The sequence below is a fragment of the Mastigoproctus giganteus genome, chromosome 8 (genome assembly GCF_048544385.1).
Source record: "Mastigoproctus giganteus isolate SK-2022 chromosome 8, ASM4854438v1, whole genome shotgun sequence".
NCBI lineage: Eukaryota > Metazoa > Arthropoda > Arachnida > Uropygi > Thelyphonidae > Mastigoproctus > Mastigoproctus giganteus.
In genome coordinates, this window is record NC_143582.1 from 143,583,902 (window position 1) to 143,600,792 (window position 16,891).

The 16,891-nt window shown below is 43.4% G+C and overlaps 1 protein-coding gene across 1 annotated transcript in view; it reads left to right on the forward strand.

The window, feature by feature from the left end:
• LOC150081881 (kunitz-type serine protease inhibitor IX-like) overlaps positions 1 to 16,891 on the forward strand; it is a 109,495-nt gene that overhangs the window by 12,969 nt on the left and 79,635 nt on the right. The window contains exon 2 of the mRNA XM_090378951.1: positions 6,281 to 6,432. Coding sequence (XP_090235077.1) covers positions 6,375 to 6,432 — 58 coding nt within the window. The 5' untranslated portion in view covers positions 6,281 to 6,374. The remainder of the gene's footprint in view (positions 1 to 6,280; positions 6,433 to 16,891) is intronic.

Here is a 16,891-nt window from a genome sequence, read left to right on the forward strand (position 1 = left end):
CAAGGCCCTCCTGCAAAAGCACGAGCCAGTTTGCTTTTGCTTGCAGGAGACTTATCTAAAGGCAAATGATGATCCCACCCTGCATAACATCACAATCTTTCGTAAGGATAGAATTGCGGATGGTCCTGCTCATGGAGGAGTGGCTATCCTTGTGGGTAAACAGACCCCAGTTCAGCCCTTGCTAATTACAACCAGCATAGAGGCTGTTGCAATTCGCCTTACAGTGGGATTTTTAATAACGGTCTGCTCGATTTATTTGCCACCTGGGACTGACATCTCCCAGGAAGACCTTGATGATCTTGTAACGCAGTTGCCTCCCCCTTTCTTACTTCTCGGGGATTTTAACGGACATAACACCCTGTGGGGTAGAGCTAACATCAACGGAAGGGGACGAGTCATAGAGCGTATGCTCAATGACAATGACCTTTCCCTTCTAAATACTGGAACAAACACCTTCTTCCATATGCCTACCCGTACTTTTTCTGCCATTGATCTCTCTATCTGCTCCCCTTCTCTACTCCCTTCACTCACCTGGGAAGTGGAGGAGAATCCATACGGAAGTGATCACTTCCCTGTGATAACCTTGTTACACAGTGGGAGACCGTGTCTTCCTTTTAGGTTACCACGGTGGAAGTTTGATCAGGCTGACTGGAATGCCTTCCAACATCAGGCAAATTTTGACCTCAGTACAGTCAGTCAGGAGCCTATCAATGACGCAGTAACGTACATCACAGAAATCATTGTCCACGCAGCTGCTAATGCTGTCCCAAAAACATCAGCCCGGTTTCCACCATTTCCCAAACCTTGGTGGAATTCACAATGCACAGCAGCAAAAAAGGCTCAAAACAAAGCGTGGGGGATATTTCGCCGATATCCTACCACGAACAACCTTATAGCCTTCAAACGTGCACGAGCCAAAGCACGCTACATCCGTCGTCAGAGCCAAAAGGAATCGTGGATCCGTTTTACATCATCTATTAACCAGTCTACCAACTCTAAGGTAGTCTGGGATAAAATCCGGAAAATGAAGGGAAAATATACATCCCACCCTTCTTCAATCTTAGATTATAATGGATGCGCTGTTGCAGATCCAACTGCAATAGCCAATGCTCTTGGGGAAACATTCTCTAACATCTCCGCAACATCCTCGTACTCCCCAGAGTTCCTGGTCCTGAAACATAAACTGGAAAGAGAAGCACTTATTTTTAAGTCCAAGGGCCTCTATCCCTACAACGGGGATTTTACTATTCAGGAACTGAAAAGAGCCCTCGCTCTTTCCAAAGCAAGTGCTGTTGGACCAGATGGCATCCATTATGACATGATTAAACATCTTTCACCAAAATCTATGGATTGTCTGCTCCTTCTGTATAACAGAATCTTTACTGAAGGGCAGTTTCCGGATTCCTGGAGAAAGGCAATCGTTCTTGCCTTCCCTAAGCCAGGAAAGGATCCAAAAGTCACCACCAACTATCGTCCTATTGCTCTGACTAGCTGTCTGTGCAAAATCCTGGAGAGAATGGTTAATTCTCGTTTAATATGGTACTTAGAATCAAATGACCTTCTCTCCAACATACAGTGCGGCTTCCGAAGGAACCGGTCCACTTTGGACCATCTTATTAGATTGGAAGCATCCATCCGGGATGCTTTCCTAAAACGTGAACACTTGGTGTCGGTGTTCTTTGACATGGAGAAAGCGTATGACACAACTTGGAGATTTGGCATCTTAAAAGATCTGCATAGCCTTGGCCTTAGGGGGCAACTCCCCCATTTTTATTAAAAACTTTTTAGCCAATCGATCTTTCCAAGTTCGTGTGGGATCCTCACTCTCTCGTTCCTTCAGCCAAGAGGAGGGAGTACCACAAGGATCAGTATTAAGTGTCACGCTTTTTGCCATCAAAGTGAATTCCATCACAGAACAACTTCCTCCAACTGTAAACTGTGCCCTCTATGTTGATGACTTTAGCATATTTTGTCAGTCATGCAACATGAGGGTTATTGAAAGACAACTGCAGAAAGCTATTGATCGCCTCAACTCCTGGGCTCTTGCTAATGGCTTCAGGTTCTCGCCGGAGAAGACCGTTTGCGTACACTTTTGTCGTAAGCGTAATCTTCATCCTGAGCCTGAATTAAAGCTCGGACAAAATGTAATTCCAATAGCAGCGGACACAAAATTCTTGGGACTCGTATTCGATAAAAAGCTGACCTTTCTGGATCACATCCGTCAACTCCGCACAAAGTGCACAAGAGGGCTAAATATTCTGCGCTCTCTTTCCTCAACATCTTGGGGTGCGGATCGATGCACCCTACTACGCATCTATCGTGCACTTGTACGATCCAGACTGGATTACGGGTCCCTGGTATACAATTCGGCCAGAGACAGTGTACTTCGTTGGCTCGATCCTGTCCATCATCTGGCTCTCCGTACCGCTATTGGAGCATATCGCACATCTCCTGTCCAGAGCTTATACGTCGAAGCAAACGAACCGCCATTATTGCTTCGACGTAAGCAGTTGTCTCTAAACTACGCTCTAAAACTGAAATCCCTGCCAGACCACCCTACGTGGCTAACCGTTTTTCAGCCACGATGGGAAAATTTGTACAACACCCGTAAGACTGCCAATCGTCCTTTTGGTATTCGTGTCCAAGAGCTACTCAAAGAACTTAATATAAAGGTAGACAGGGTTGCCCAAACACCAAAGCAACCCCTTCCACCCTGGCATGCTCATGTCCCGGCATGTGACTTGTCCCTTCGAAATTGGGGAAAGTCGGACACTCCATCGTCTGTCTACCTGCAGCTTTTTTCAGCACACCGAGCTGAACATTCTGACTTCGCGCCAGTCTACACAGACGGGTCGAAGTCAGAATCATATGTGGGATCTGCTGCTGTCTTTACAGACAGCACTACATCGGAGCAGATTCCCTCTGAATGCAGCATATTTACTGCAGAGCTGCACGCTATAGAGTTAGCCTTGGATCACATTAGTGAATGCCAATACCAACGGTTCATTTTGTATACCGACGCTCTCAGCGTGTTACAGGCTTTAATATCTGTGAGATATAATTCTCATCCAGTTCTGTCTAGCATTCAGCAGAAGATTCACGTTCTCCATGAACGTGAATATGATATCCGCTTCTGCTGGATTCCTAGCCACATTGGGATTAGGGGAAATGATTTGGCTGACGCCGCAGCCAAATCAGCAATTCCCAATAATGACCACTGCCTGTTAGTCCCCTATACAGACTACAGGCAAATAATACATCAAAAGATACATTCCCAATGGCAGGATTCGTGGAATAGACAGACTGCGAATAAGTTATATCATATAAAACCTGTAATTGAACCGTGGCAGTCTAGTCTGCGCAGGAATCGTAAGGAGGAAGTTGTTCTTGCCCGGACCCGCATAGGACACAGTCATTTAACTCATTCGTTTTTGCTGAGGGCTGATGACCCTCCTATGTGTGTGTCCTGTGGCACAATCCTAACGATTAGACACCTTTTAATTGACTGTCCAGATTTTAGCAGCACCCGTCTTACCGCTTTTAGTCATCTGACTGAGCCTTATACACTCAGTCAGATTTTATCCGACAATGACAACGTGTCTGCTGTTTTTAGCTATTTTAAATCAATAAAAGTTTTTAATTGTATTTAAAATTTGTTATTGTTATCTCTTTATTGATTTAATTTTTATATATTTGTTATTATTTATCTGGACATGGTGACCTAACTAATTAGGTCACCGAGAATTTAAACTTTTAAATATTGCATAGTCTTGGCGCATTATGGCCACAGCTGCCAATGCGCCAATAAAAAACCAAAAACAAACAAACAAACAAGCTGCTCAAAGAATTTAATATCAAGGTAGACAAGGTTGCCCAAACACCGAAGCAACCCCTTCCACCCTGGCATGCTCATTTCCCGTCATGTGACTTGTCACTTAGAAATTGGGGAAAGTCGGACACTCCATCGTCTGTCTACCTGCAGCTTTATTCAGCACACCGAGCTGAATATTCTGACTTTGCGCCAGTTTACACAGACGGCTCGAAGTCGGAATCATATGTGGGATCTGCTGCTGTCTTTACAGACAGCATTACATCAGAGCAGATTCCCTCTGAATGCAGCATATTTACTGCAGAGCTGCTCGCTATAGAGTTAGCCTTGGATCACATTAGTAAATGCGAATACCAACGGTTCATTTTGTATACCGACGCTCTCAGCGTGTTACAGGCTTTAATATCTGTGAGATATAATTCTCATCCAGTTCTGTCTAGCATTCAGCAGAAGATTCACTTCCTCCGAGAACGTGAATATGATATCCGCTTCTGCTGGATTCCCAGCCACATTGGGATTAAGGGAAATGATTTGGCTGACAATGCAGCCAAATCAGCAGTTCCCAATAATAATCGCTGCCTGTCAGTCCCTTATACAGACTGCAGGCGAATAATACACGAAAAGATACACTCCCAATGGCAGGATTCGTGGAATAGACAGAATGCGAATAAATTATATCTTATAAAGCCTTTAATTGAACCGTGGCAGTCTAGTCTGCGCAGGAATCGTAAAGAGGAAGTTGTTCTCGCCCGGACCCGCATAGGACATAGTCATTTGACTCATTCGTTTTTGCTGAGGGCTGATGACCCTCCTATGTGTGAGTCCTGTGGCACAATTTTATCAATTAGACACATTTTAGTTGACTGTCCAGATTTTAGCAATATCCGTTTTACCGCTTTTAGCCATCTGACTGAGCCGTATACACTCAGTCAGATTTTATCTGACAATGACAATGTGTCTGCTATTTTTAGCTTTTTGAAAGCAATAAACGTTTTTAATCGTATTTAAAATTCATGTTATTATTATTTCGTTTATTGATTTATCATTGTAATTAGATCTGGACACGGTGGCCTAATTAATTAGGTCACTGAGATGTTAAATTTTTATATATTACCTGGTCTTGGCGCATTATAGCCTTAGATGCTAATGCGCCAATAAAACCAAACCAAACCAAATTCACTACCTTTGGTAGGCGCAATATGGCCAAAGTAGCCCTTGCGCCAGAAACTCCAATAACAACAACAACAACAACAACACGAGTTTGCTGAGTTTGATTTCGTGATGAATAATAATACGAAATAGGTGAAAAAAAGCTCCGATAGAATAAATTATTTTGATAGCTTGCTTTATAAAATAAAACGAAATATTATATACGTATGTTAATGTCTTCTGCAGTTTCCAAAATTAAATTATTTTATGTTGATAAGTGGAAGAAGAATGAATATCATTAAATCGGGCATCATTCAGTAATCAAATTTTTGACCAAAGAGGGAAAGCTGATAAAGAAATCTATGAGAGAATGAGTAGTGTCTGGGGAGATGAAAACCTTTCCATTCATCTTCCTTCCTTTTCATGATCCTGAATCAAGATTGCAAGCAATGGAAGCACACAGGATCTCCAACCCTGAAAAAAGTTTCGAACCGAACCAGCAGCTGGAAAAATGGTGGGCTCAATTTTCTGGGTCAAATTTTTTTTTTTTTTTTTTTGTTGGAATCTTTTGCTGTTTTTGAATTTTTTTTTTTTTTTTGCTGCAATTTGGGTAATAGATTTTTGCTTTTCTATGGCTGTATAGCGTGCACAAAGCTCGGGTTGTACAGGCTAAAATTAATGAATTAAGATTTGAACAGTTAAACCATCCCTTTCTTCTCCCCTCCCCGTGCAGCTCATATATGGCCCAAAGTGACTTTTATTTGTTCAGAAAGTTTCTGTGCAGAGAAACAGGCAAATCCATCAGAGAACACACTCAATTTAGAGACATACTACACATCGGCAGATGAATTGGCTCTGAGGTACACCTAATATGACATTTTTTATTTTTTTTGTTTACAAAGTCTTAAGTAAAAAATGTCATATTTGGGGCACCTCAGAGCCAACAGCTAAAAGTAGCTGTAGTAGCCTGTTTAATGCCTAACCGGAAGAAATTTTTGAAATATCTTCGCAGATTAAATGCAAAAAGTGTATTGAACTTCGCAGTGAACACGTTCAAAAGAGAACTCCCCATATTTCTTCCACAGGGGTCCAAATGTGAAAGAATTTAAATTAAATGGAGACTGAACAAATAAAAGTACAGATTTTTGTCCACGCATTTTTGCCGACTGTTACTCGGTTGTTGTTCATACAGTAATTACTTTTGAGATTACCCTAGTGAATAGAAAACTACAAATGCTGACTTGTCTAATTTTTGTAATTTCCAGGATTTAATGGTGACTTTTTTAATTTTCTTTTTTGCAGAAAACTTGTAAAGAATACCCGACTCCTGAAAAAACACTTGGAATATTTTTGTATCGTTGAAGAAGCTCTCCTAACCGAATTAGATCTCTCGACTATGAAGGTTTTCGTTGTTCTTTGTGCTGTAATCTTGTCTGTGCTTGCAGATTCCAGTGGTAATCTTATTTTGTTTTCATTTATTCATTTTAAAAACAAAATCTGAGTTTCGAAATATGTCAGATAATCATTTATTTTCTTGTTTCTAACTTCATTTATATCAATAGTTTTCAAACGAATGCAAAATATGAGTATCCATGAAATGATAAAGCCAGAATACTTATTTAACACAAACTTGAACTTTCTCTTAAAATTAGGGACCACTACATGTTGTGTGTTTTATTCATCATATGATCCCCTCGACGTGGGCACCTGTACGTGGTGAGGGGACCTCCCAGTGACGCTGCTGGACTTCCAGACTAGCATCACTGGGATCCAACGCCCACAGCCTAGGTTCCGGGCTTACATCAATGGAATCCGGCGTGTTTGCCGTGCGCTGCGACCCGTGGAAATTCGGAAAGGGGGATCCTGGTGGTTGAGGGGCCCAGCTTCAATACACCACTTTGGCCCCTGCTTCGACAAGACGGGTGGTCCTGGAAGGCCCGGCTAGGATCAATCGGCTAGTAGGCTCGCCTGCGAGGGTCAACCGTGTCAATGCCACGCCCCTACCCTCATAGTCCGAGGGACAGGATTCAGGCTGGCGGCGGTGCGGGTATAGTGTCTGGGTAGCCCTGGGGTCCCACTCCCGAGCGCATTTATTGCATGCCGGGTAGTGGGCGTCCCTTTCGGCTCCGTGGTGGGTGGGGAGCCCGGGCACTGAACAATTAAAAAAACTCCATGAATCCTGATAAACGTATTCCTTCAGGGGGCCCAACCCGGTCCCTATCTGAAAATAACGACGGAGAGGCAGATAGCATTATTGCTACAAAGAGGCAGCGAACCGAACTACCATCAGGGCCTGTCCCAAGGTTCTTAATAATGCATTCCACCAATGAAACACCGATTGGTAAAATGTCGCCCTTTTTTATACAAAAAGGGTTGGATGGGTTAGCAGGTACACCCAAGTCAGTTAAGAGGCTCCGTTCTGGGGACCTCTTGATTGAAACAAAAAATGACTGGCAGTCTGAACATCTACTCCGAGTAACATCAATCGGAGGTATACCCATAACAGTGACACCACACAGAACGCTAAATTCATCGAGAGGTGTCATTTCGGAGTGGGACCTTCTCGACGTCACCGAGGAGGAAATCTGCTCCGAATTACAACCACAGGGAGTTACTGCCGTCAAGAGAATCACGGCGCGAAGGGATGGGAAAATTGTTAAAACCAGGAGTGTTATCCTGACTTTTAACTCTCCCAAACCTCCTGATGAGATTAAAGCTGGATACATCAACTGTCCAGTACGTCCATGCATTCTGAACCCTTTACGGTGTTTTAAATGTCAGAAGTATGGACATTCTCAAATGGCCTGCCGTGGAGTCCTTGCATGCGCCCGGTGCGGTGCAAAGGACCACGAAACAACAGCATGTTCAGCCACTAAACCCACCTGCATTAACTGTGAGGTAGAACATCCGGCCTATTCAAGGGCATGCCAGAGGTGGAAAGAAGAAAAAGAAATTCAACGGCTGAAGGCAGAGCTAAACATATCGTACCAGGAGGCAAGAAAAGCAGTGAAACCTCTTAACATCAAAAAACCTACCTACGCCCAGAAGGTAGCAGGGAGTTGTTCGATTGGGACTCAGACGGACATGTCTGTGCCTCCAAAAGAATCATTTACTTCCATTGCACGTTATCTTTTAAGCTCCCAAAAACCTGCACAAAAGGACCAATCAGCTGCCACTCCTATATCGATGGCCCCGAGTGCCAAGCGATATTAGTGACCACAGCGCCTTTTCATAGTGATTATCTGATACGCTTTACTGTATATACGTTTCTCCTGAGTTTCGCAAGTCCGTTAACTCTTGAGCATTATAATTGAATAGATCTCTTATATTATATAACCCAGAAAGGAAAGTACCTTTCTTTAACCCCCTTTTTTATTTTTCGTTAATACTAACCTTCACTTCGCTTGGGTCACTAGGCGGCACCGCTCTTGCCTCCACGTGGCGGGGCTGGTAACCTGGGAGAAAAAGGTAATCTCCCGGGGCCAAAAAGAGCACGTCATGAGTAAATCAAACTCTGACTTATCTGGGCTGCCAGATGCACCCCAGTCAACAAAAAAGAAAGACAGTTCCATTGCAGGAACTTCAAAACGGCAGAAAACTGACTCTGACATCTATCCTACTCCAGCTTTCCTGATCATGCACTCAACTGGTGAAAATGCAATTGGCAAAATCTCGCCATTTAGGGTACAGAAGGAATTAGAAAGCAGAGCTGGAACTCCTAAGTCTGTAAAAAGACTTAGGTCAGGAGATATTCTGATCGAGACCTCTAATAGTAAACACTCAGAGCGACTCTTGAATATTAATCTCTTTGCTGGAATACCAGTTACTGTGACACCCCACAGATCACTGAACACCTCTAAAGGAGTGATTTCTGATTGGGATTTAATAGATGTATCCGAAGAGGAGATGCTTGAAGAACTTAAAGAAGAAGGCGTTATACAGGTCAAGAGAATTTCCACCAGAAAAGAAGGAGTTCTGACTCCTACACGTAATCTCATTTTGACCTTTAATACACCACATCGCCCAGCATCCATTAAGGCTGGATATCTCGTCTGTAATGTCAGACCTTATATTCCAAATCCCCTACGGTGTTTCCGATGCCAGAAGTACGGACATTCCCAGACAGCTTGCCGGGGAACTCCTGCTTGTGCAAAGTGCGGGTCAGTTGATCACAACTGCGAAGCCTGTACTGCACCCCAACCGATATGCCCAAACTGCAAAAAAGATCATCCCGCTTACGCTAGAACATGTGAACGCTGGAAAACTGAGAAACTTATTCAGATTTATAAAACCAATCATAACGTGTCCTATCAAGAAGCTAAGCGAAATATCTCACCACCAAACCTTGCAAATAGATCTACGTATGCTCATATCACCAAAAAATTCCAATCAACCGCATCGCAAACTGATCTAACAGTACCCCCAAAAGAGTCTTTCTCGAACTATGTAAAAACACTGTTCAATACAACTGAAACTCAGGCAGTCAATACGCCTATTTCTGTACCAATCGAAAATCACCACTCCCCGGATGAAGGGCACAAAGAAAAACAAATCGTAACTACTCACCAACAGGAAATGGATACTAAGGAAATACCCCCAGATGACCCGGTCCTACACATTTTTGTAGAAGAAGACATGGAAACAGAAAGGCCCTACTTTCGAAAGAAAGACAAAAACAAGAGTGAAAAACAGAGAACCTCAGCACCAAGAAAACGCTCGGAAAGTCTAACTAGAGATAAACAATGAACACAATAATTCAATGGAATTGTCGTGGTTTCCGTGCCAATATTAATGACCTATACGACCTTATCTCTAAATACACACCAATATGTCTCTGCCTCCAAGAGACATATTTCAAACCTCAAGACACACCAAAACTGTCTTATTACAATATCTTTAGAAAAGATAGAACTGATCAAAATACTGCACATGGTGGAGTAGCTGTTATAACAAACCCATTTGTTCCTGTCAAACAGGTCTTACTAAACTCTCCTCTCGAGGCAATAGCGGTCCGTGTAGCTGCTGACATCCATATTACAATCTGCTCCTTATATATTCCACCAAGCTATCCCATCCAACAAAATGATCTAAACAACCTCATAGCTCAACTCCCCACACCTTTCCTCATTCTGGGAGACTTAAATGGTCATCACACACTATGGGGTAACAACAATATTGACCAAAGAGGAAAACTAATTGAAAAATGTTTAGATGATAACAACCTTCTCCTTCTAAATGACGGCTCACCTACTTACGTTCACCTTCCTTCTGGAACATATACTGCAATAGACCTGTCTATCTGTTCTGCAACTTTGTATCCTACTCTAAAGTGGACGGCAAACAATGATCCACTGCATAGTGATCACTTTCCCATTACAATTGAATTAGTAAATAAACCCTCTTACCAACTTACTAGAATTCCTCGGTGGCTAATTGATAAAGCAGACTGGGAGATGTATAAAAAATTAGCTAAAGTGGACCCTGAAATTATACAAAAATCCCCAACCAAGGAAGCGGTTGAGTATGTCACAAAAACTATACTACACGCAGCAGGACAAGCTATACCAAAATCCTCCTCAAAATTACCTGTACACCCAAAAATATGGTGGAATGACGAATGCCGTGCAGCAAAAAGAGATCAAAATAAAGCTTGGAATACTTTTAGGCGCTATCCAACCACAGCTAATCTCATTCAGTTTAAACGCGTTAGAGCAAGAGCCAGGTATGTTAGACGCAGTAATAAAAAGGCCGCTTGGATTCGCTTCACTTCAACCATCAATCAAGCAACTCCCACACACAAAATTTGGAAAACAATCAGGAAAATGAGTGGTAAATATCAAACGACACCTCAGCCTATCATGGAATGGAGAGGGCAGAACATTTCTGACCCCGCCCAAATTGCCAATATACTAGGAGAAACTTTTGCCAAAACATCAGCAACAGAAAGTTACATACCAGCCTTCAGAAGATTCAAAGCAAATTCAGAAAAACAAAAGTTAAACTTTTCTTCAAAAGCAGAAGAACAATATAACTTACCATTCACTATCCACGAACTACATAGAGCCTTGTCAACATCTAGGCGTAGCGCTGTAGGACCAGATAATATCCATTATTCAATGATACAGGAACTAAGTGCTGAATCACTGCAGTCACTTCTTGATCTGTTCAATAGGCTCTACCGGGAAGACACATTCCCTGAGCAATGGCACCACGCTACAGTCCTTGCATTCCTTAAACCTGGAAAAGACCCGACAAACCCTACTAGCTATAGACCCATTGCTTTGACCAGTTGCCTTTGCAAAATTCTGGAAAAGATGGTGAACCGTCGACTGATATGGTACCTGGAAAATTTCAATCTCTTAAATTCTGCACAATTCGGCATTCGACAGAACAGATCAACACTAGATATACTAGTAAAACTAGAGAATTCCATTCGGAATGCATTCCTTAGATCGGAACACCATGTAATGGTTTGCTTTGACATCAGCAAGGCCTATGATTCCACGTGGAAGTATGGAATACTCCGTGAGCTACATCGCCATGGACTTCGGGGCCATCTCCCGATTTTCATACGCAACTTCCTAGACAAGAGAACTTTCCAGGTTCGATTTAAAACTTCGCTGTCCAAACTATTTTTTCAGGAAGAAGGAGTTCCCCAGGGCTCTGTACTCAGCGCTACACTCTTTATAATTGTGATAAACACCATTGCTGAACAACTTCCGAACACTATTGATAAGGCACTGTTCGTAGATGACCTTGGTATTTCTTGCCATGCGAAAAACATGAATACGATCGAGAGACAATTACAAGGGGCAATAAATAAGATCAGTACATGGGCACAAACCAATGGTTTTCAGCTTTGTTCTCAAAAAACGTTGTGTATCCATTTTTGCCGACAACGTAAATTGCACCTACACCCGGAACTACAACTGAACGGAAAACCAATAGCAGTTCAACCCAGCATACGATTCTTAGGAATCACCTTAGATCATAAACTTACCTTCCTGGAACATATTAAAAGACTAAGAACATCCTGCCAACAAAAATTAAATATCATCCGGGTTCTCTCAGCAACAAAGTGGGGAGCTGATCGCCTTACCTTATTACGGCTATACAGATCTTTAATAAGATCAAAACTTGATTACGGGGCCCCAGTATATAGCTCAGCAAGGCCTAGTGTCCTTCGCTGGCTTGATCCTCTCCATCATAGTGCAATACGCATTGCTCTAGGAGCATATCGTACGTCACCAACACATAGTCTATATGCCGAAGCTCACGAACCCCCTCTCTCTATCAGAAGGCAACAACTTATATTACGCTATGCATATAAAATTAGATCTATGCCCGAACACCCAAATTGGGAATTACTTTTCACTCCCCAACACAGCAGGTTATACCATAACCGCCTTACTGCTAACAGACCGTTAGGTATAAGAATAAGACATCTTCTAGAAGAACTTAATCTGAGTTTTGATAATATCACAAGTACCCCTCCACTACTCCTTCCACCGTGGAGAATTACTCCACCTTTATGTGATAAATACCTTCATAAATGGGATAAATCTGCACTAAATAAAGAAAATTTTTTGCAATTGTACCATGCAGTGGTGGAGCAGTTTCCAAACTTCATTGTAGTTCATACAGATGGGTCAAAGAATGACACCCACGTTGGAATCGCCGCAGTTTTCCCGAACATAACATTAGCCTACAAACTGCCACATGAGTTCAGTATCTTTTCTGCTGAACTAATGGCAATTCAGGTTGCACTGAAGCATATCGAGTCCTCCAATATTGAAAGCAGCATAATATTCTCTGATTCTCTAAGTGCACTTCAAGCCCTTGAAAACACCATGAACATCACCCACCCTGTCGTTAAAGAAATAACAAACTCTTTATATACCTTATCTGAACTTGGAAAAACCATACACTTCTGTTGGGTCCCAGGACATATGGGAATTCCAGAAAATGAATTAGCGGACAGTGCCGCAAAAACGGCCGACTTACCACCTGATGTACAGTGGAGAGTTCCACATCACGATTATAGACAAATAATACAGGAAAAATGCATGTACCAGTGGCAATCAACATGGCAAAATCAACTTGAAAATAAGCTTCGAAGTATCAAGCCAAAACTTGAGCAATGGCCTTCAAGCCTTAGTGCAATTCGACAACAGGAGGTAATACTAGCTCGTCTCCGAATAGGTCACACTAATATTACTCATGGTTATCTTTTAAGAGGGGAGAATCACCCCCAGTGTGATCACTGTAAAACAGTACTTTCAGTGAAACATATCCTTGTGGAATGCGCAAAATTTGCAATAGAACGCCAGAATATCTTCACTCCAGCCACAACTGAAGACCCACTAACACTTGTTTCACTTTTGGGCAATAAAACAAATGTCTCAAAGATTTTTACTTTTCTCAAAGCGATCAATGTATACCACCTCCTTTAGCTAGTCAAAAATCAGTCTCCTGACCCTCGATCTATAACGAAATAGCAGAAATACTAACCTATGTATGGCGCACTATGGCCATAGATGCCCATGCGCCAAAAAAATCCCCAACCAAACAAAAAACAAATCCTATATCGATACCTCCTAATGCTCCACAAGTAACAAAAGCAAAAGAAAAGAATAAGAAAGGGGAAGTAACACCTAGTACCCAGGAAAACATGGATGTCGAGCAGAAGGAGGTACATGATGAGTCAGTTTTGGAACTCTTTGCTGAGGAAGAAATGGACACAGGACAGCGTCCATACTTCCCCAGGAAAGATAAATCCAAGACTGACAAAATTAAGCCCTCAGCACCTCGGAAGCCGCCTGATGGACCCACCAAGTCCAAATAATGGCTAAATTCCTACAGTGGAATTGTCGTGGATTCCGGCAAAATACTGACGACATCAAGGCACTCCTGCAAAAGCACAAACCAGTTTGCTTTTGCGTACAGGAGACTTATTTAAAGGCAAATGATGACCCCACCATGCATAACATTACCATCATTCGTAAGGATAGAATTGTGGATGGGTCTGCCCACGGAGGAGTCGCAATCCTCGTCGGCAACCAGATCCCATTTCAGGCTCTGCAGCTTACAACTAGCATTGAAGCTGTAGCAATTCGCCTTACAGTGGGGTTCTTATTAACTGTCTGCTCTGTTTATTTGCCACCTGGGATTGACATCCCCCAGAAAGACCTTGATGATCTTATCATGCAATTGCCCTCCCCTTGTTTAATTCTTGGCGATTTCAATGGACATAACACTCTGTGGGGTAGTGCTGACATCAATGGAAGGGGACGAGTCATAGAGCATATGCTCACTGACAATGATCTCTCCCTCCTAAATGTGGGAACAAACACCTTCTTCCACATGCCTACCCGTACATTCTCTGCCATTGATCTTTCTATCTGCCCCTCAACGTGGGCACCTGTACGTGGTGAGGGGACCTCCCAGTGACGCTGCTGGGTTTCCAGATTAGCATCACTGGGATCTAACGCCCATACCTTGGTTTCAGGGTTACATCTTTGAAATCCGGCGTGTGCAGCCGTGCGCCGCGACCCGTGGAAGCGGAAAGGGGGATCCTGGTGGTTGAGGGGCCCAGCTTCAATACACCACTTTGGCCCTTGCTTCGACAAGACGGGTGGTCCCGGACCGGCCCGACTGGGATCAATCGGCGGGTGGTTTTATACTGCTAGGGTCAACTGCGTTCCAATAAGTCTCCCTCCCTTTGGTCCTGGGACGGGATAAAGACTTATTGGTAACGTGGGTATGGTGCTCTAAGCGAACTCGGCGTCCCATTCGTGTACGCAGTACCTGCTAGTTCACGAGTGGGCGTCCCCTCGTAGGGCTCCGTGGTGGGTGAGGTACTTAGGCATCAGACATTTTCTCTTTACTCATATGAGTAATTTAAATCCTTCTTCTGGGGCCCCAACAAGGCCCCTACCTAATCGAGATGATGACGCAGATAACACCTCTGCCAAATGAGCCAGAACTGAGGATAAACAACCACCATCAGTTACACCGCTTTTCCTCATTCTCCATTCCACCGGAGAGCAGTCCATTGGAAAGATGTCACCCTTCTTCATCCAGAAAGGATTAGAAGGGTTGGCAGGTTCACCTAAAACGGTAAAAAGACTGCGTTCTGGCGACCTTTTGGTCGAAGCTACATCTATTAAACAGGCGGAAAAAATCCTGAACGCCACATCAATAGGGGGAATACCTATCATTGTAACCCCCCACAAAACTTTGAACTCTTCTAGAGGCGTCATTTCAGAGTGGGACCTTCTTCATGTTTCTGAAGAAGAGATCTGCTCTGAATTGAAAGACCAAGGAGTCACAGCTGTAAAGAGAATATCGATACGGAAGGATGGGAATCTCGTCCCTATCCGAGTTCTCATCCTCACGTTTAACACCCCACGGCCTCCAAATTCCATCAAGGCAGGTTATCTAAACTGCCCAGTGAGGATTTATATCCCAAACCCACTGCGGTGTTTTAGATGCCAAAAATACGGCCACTCACAAACATCTTGTCGTGGTAACCCTGCCTGTGCTCGATGTGGTGTGAAAGACCACGAGAGCAAGGAATGTACAGCTCCAAAACCCACCTGTGTTAACTGCCAAGGTGAGCACCCCGCCTACTCAAGAGCATGCCAGCGGTGGAAGGACGAAAAAGAAATCCAAAAAACTGAAAACAGAGCTGAATATTTCCTACCCAGAGGCCAGAAAACGTATCCAACCAGTAAATAGCGGGAAACCTTCATATGCCCAGAAGGTTTCTGCTAAGAGCACTATCGGGACACAAACTGAGATGACTATACCACCAAGAGAGTCATTCACCCCGATTGCACGCTATTTATTGAGTTCTCAAAAGCCCACCAAAAAAACACAGTCAGTTGCCACTCCTATATCCGTACCTCCTAGTGCTCCACCACTACCAAAACCAAGTGGTAAAGAGCCTGAAGTAACAACAGAAAGAATGGATGTAGAGAACGAGGAGGTACAGGATGAATCAGTCTTGGAACTCTTTGGGAGGAAGAAATGGACACGGGACATCGTCCTTTCTTCCCCAAAAAAGATAAAGCCAAGACTGATAAAAGTAAGCCCTCAGCACCTCGGAAGCCGCCTGATGGACCCACCAAGCCAAAATAATGGCTAAATTCCTACAATGGAATTGTCGTGGATTCCGGCGAAATACAGATGACATCAAGGCACTCCTGCAAAAGCACGAGCCAGTTTGCTTTTGCTTGCAGGAGACTTATTTAAAGGAAAATGATGATCCCACCATGCATAACATCACAATCTTTCGTAAGGATAGAATTGCGGATGGTCCTGCTCATGGAGGAGTGGCTATCCTTGTGGGTAACCATACCCCAGTCCAGCCCTTGCTAATTACAACCAGCATAGAGGCTGTTGCATTCGCCTTACGGTGGGATTTTTATTAACTGTGTGCTCTATCTATTTGCCACCTGGGACTGACATCTCCCAGGAAGACCTTGATGATCTTGTAACGCAGTTGCCTCCCCCTTTCTTACTTCTCGGGGATTTTAATGGACATAACACCCTGTGGGGTATGCTAACATCAATGGAAGGGGACGGGGCATAGAGCGTATGCTCAATGACAATGACCTTTCCATTCTAAATACTGGAACAAACACCTTCTTCGACATGCCTACCCGTACTTTTTCTGCCATTGGTCTCTCTATCTGCTCCCCTTTTTTACTCCCTTCACTCACTTGGGAAGTGGAGGAGAATCCATACGGAAGTGATCATTTCCCTGTGATAACCTTGTTACACAGTGGGAGACCATGTCTGCCTTTTAGGCTACCACGGTGGAAGTTTGATCAGGCTGACTGGTCTGCCTTCCAACATCAGGCAAATTTTGATCTCAGAACCGTCAGTCAGGAGCCGATCAATGATGCA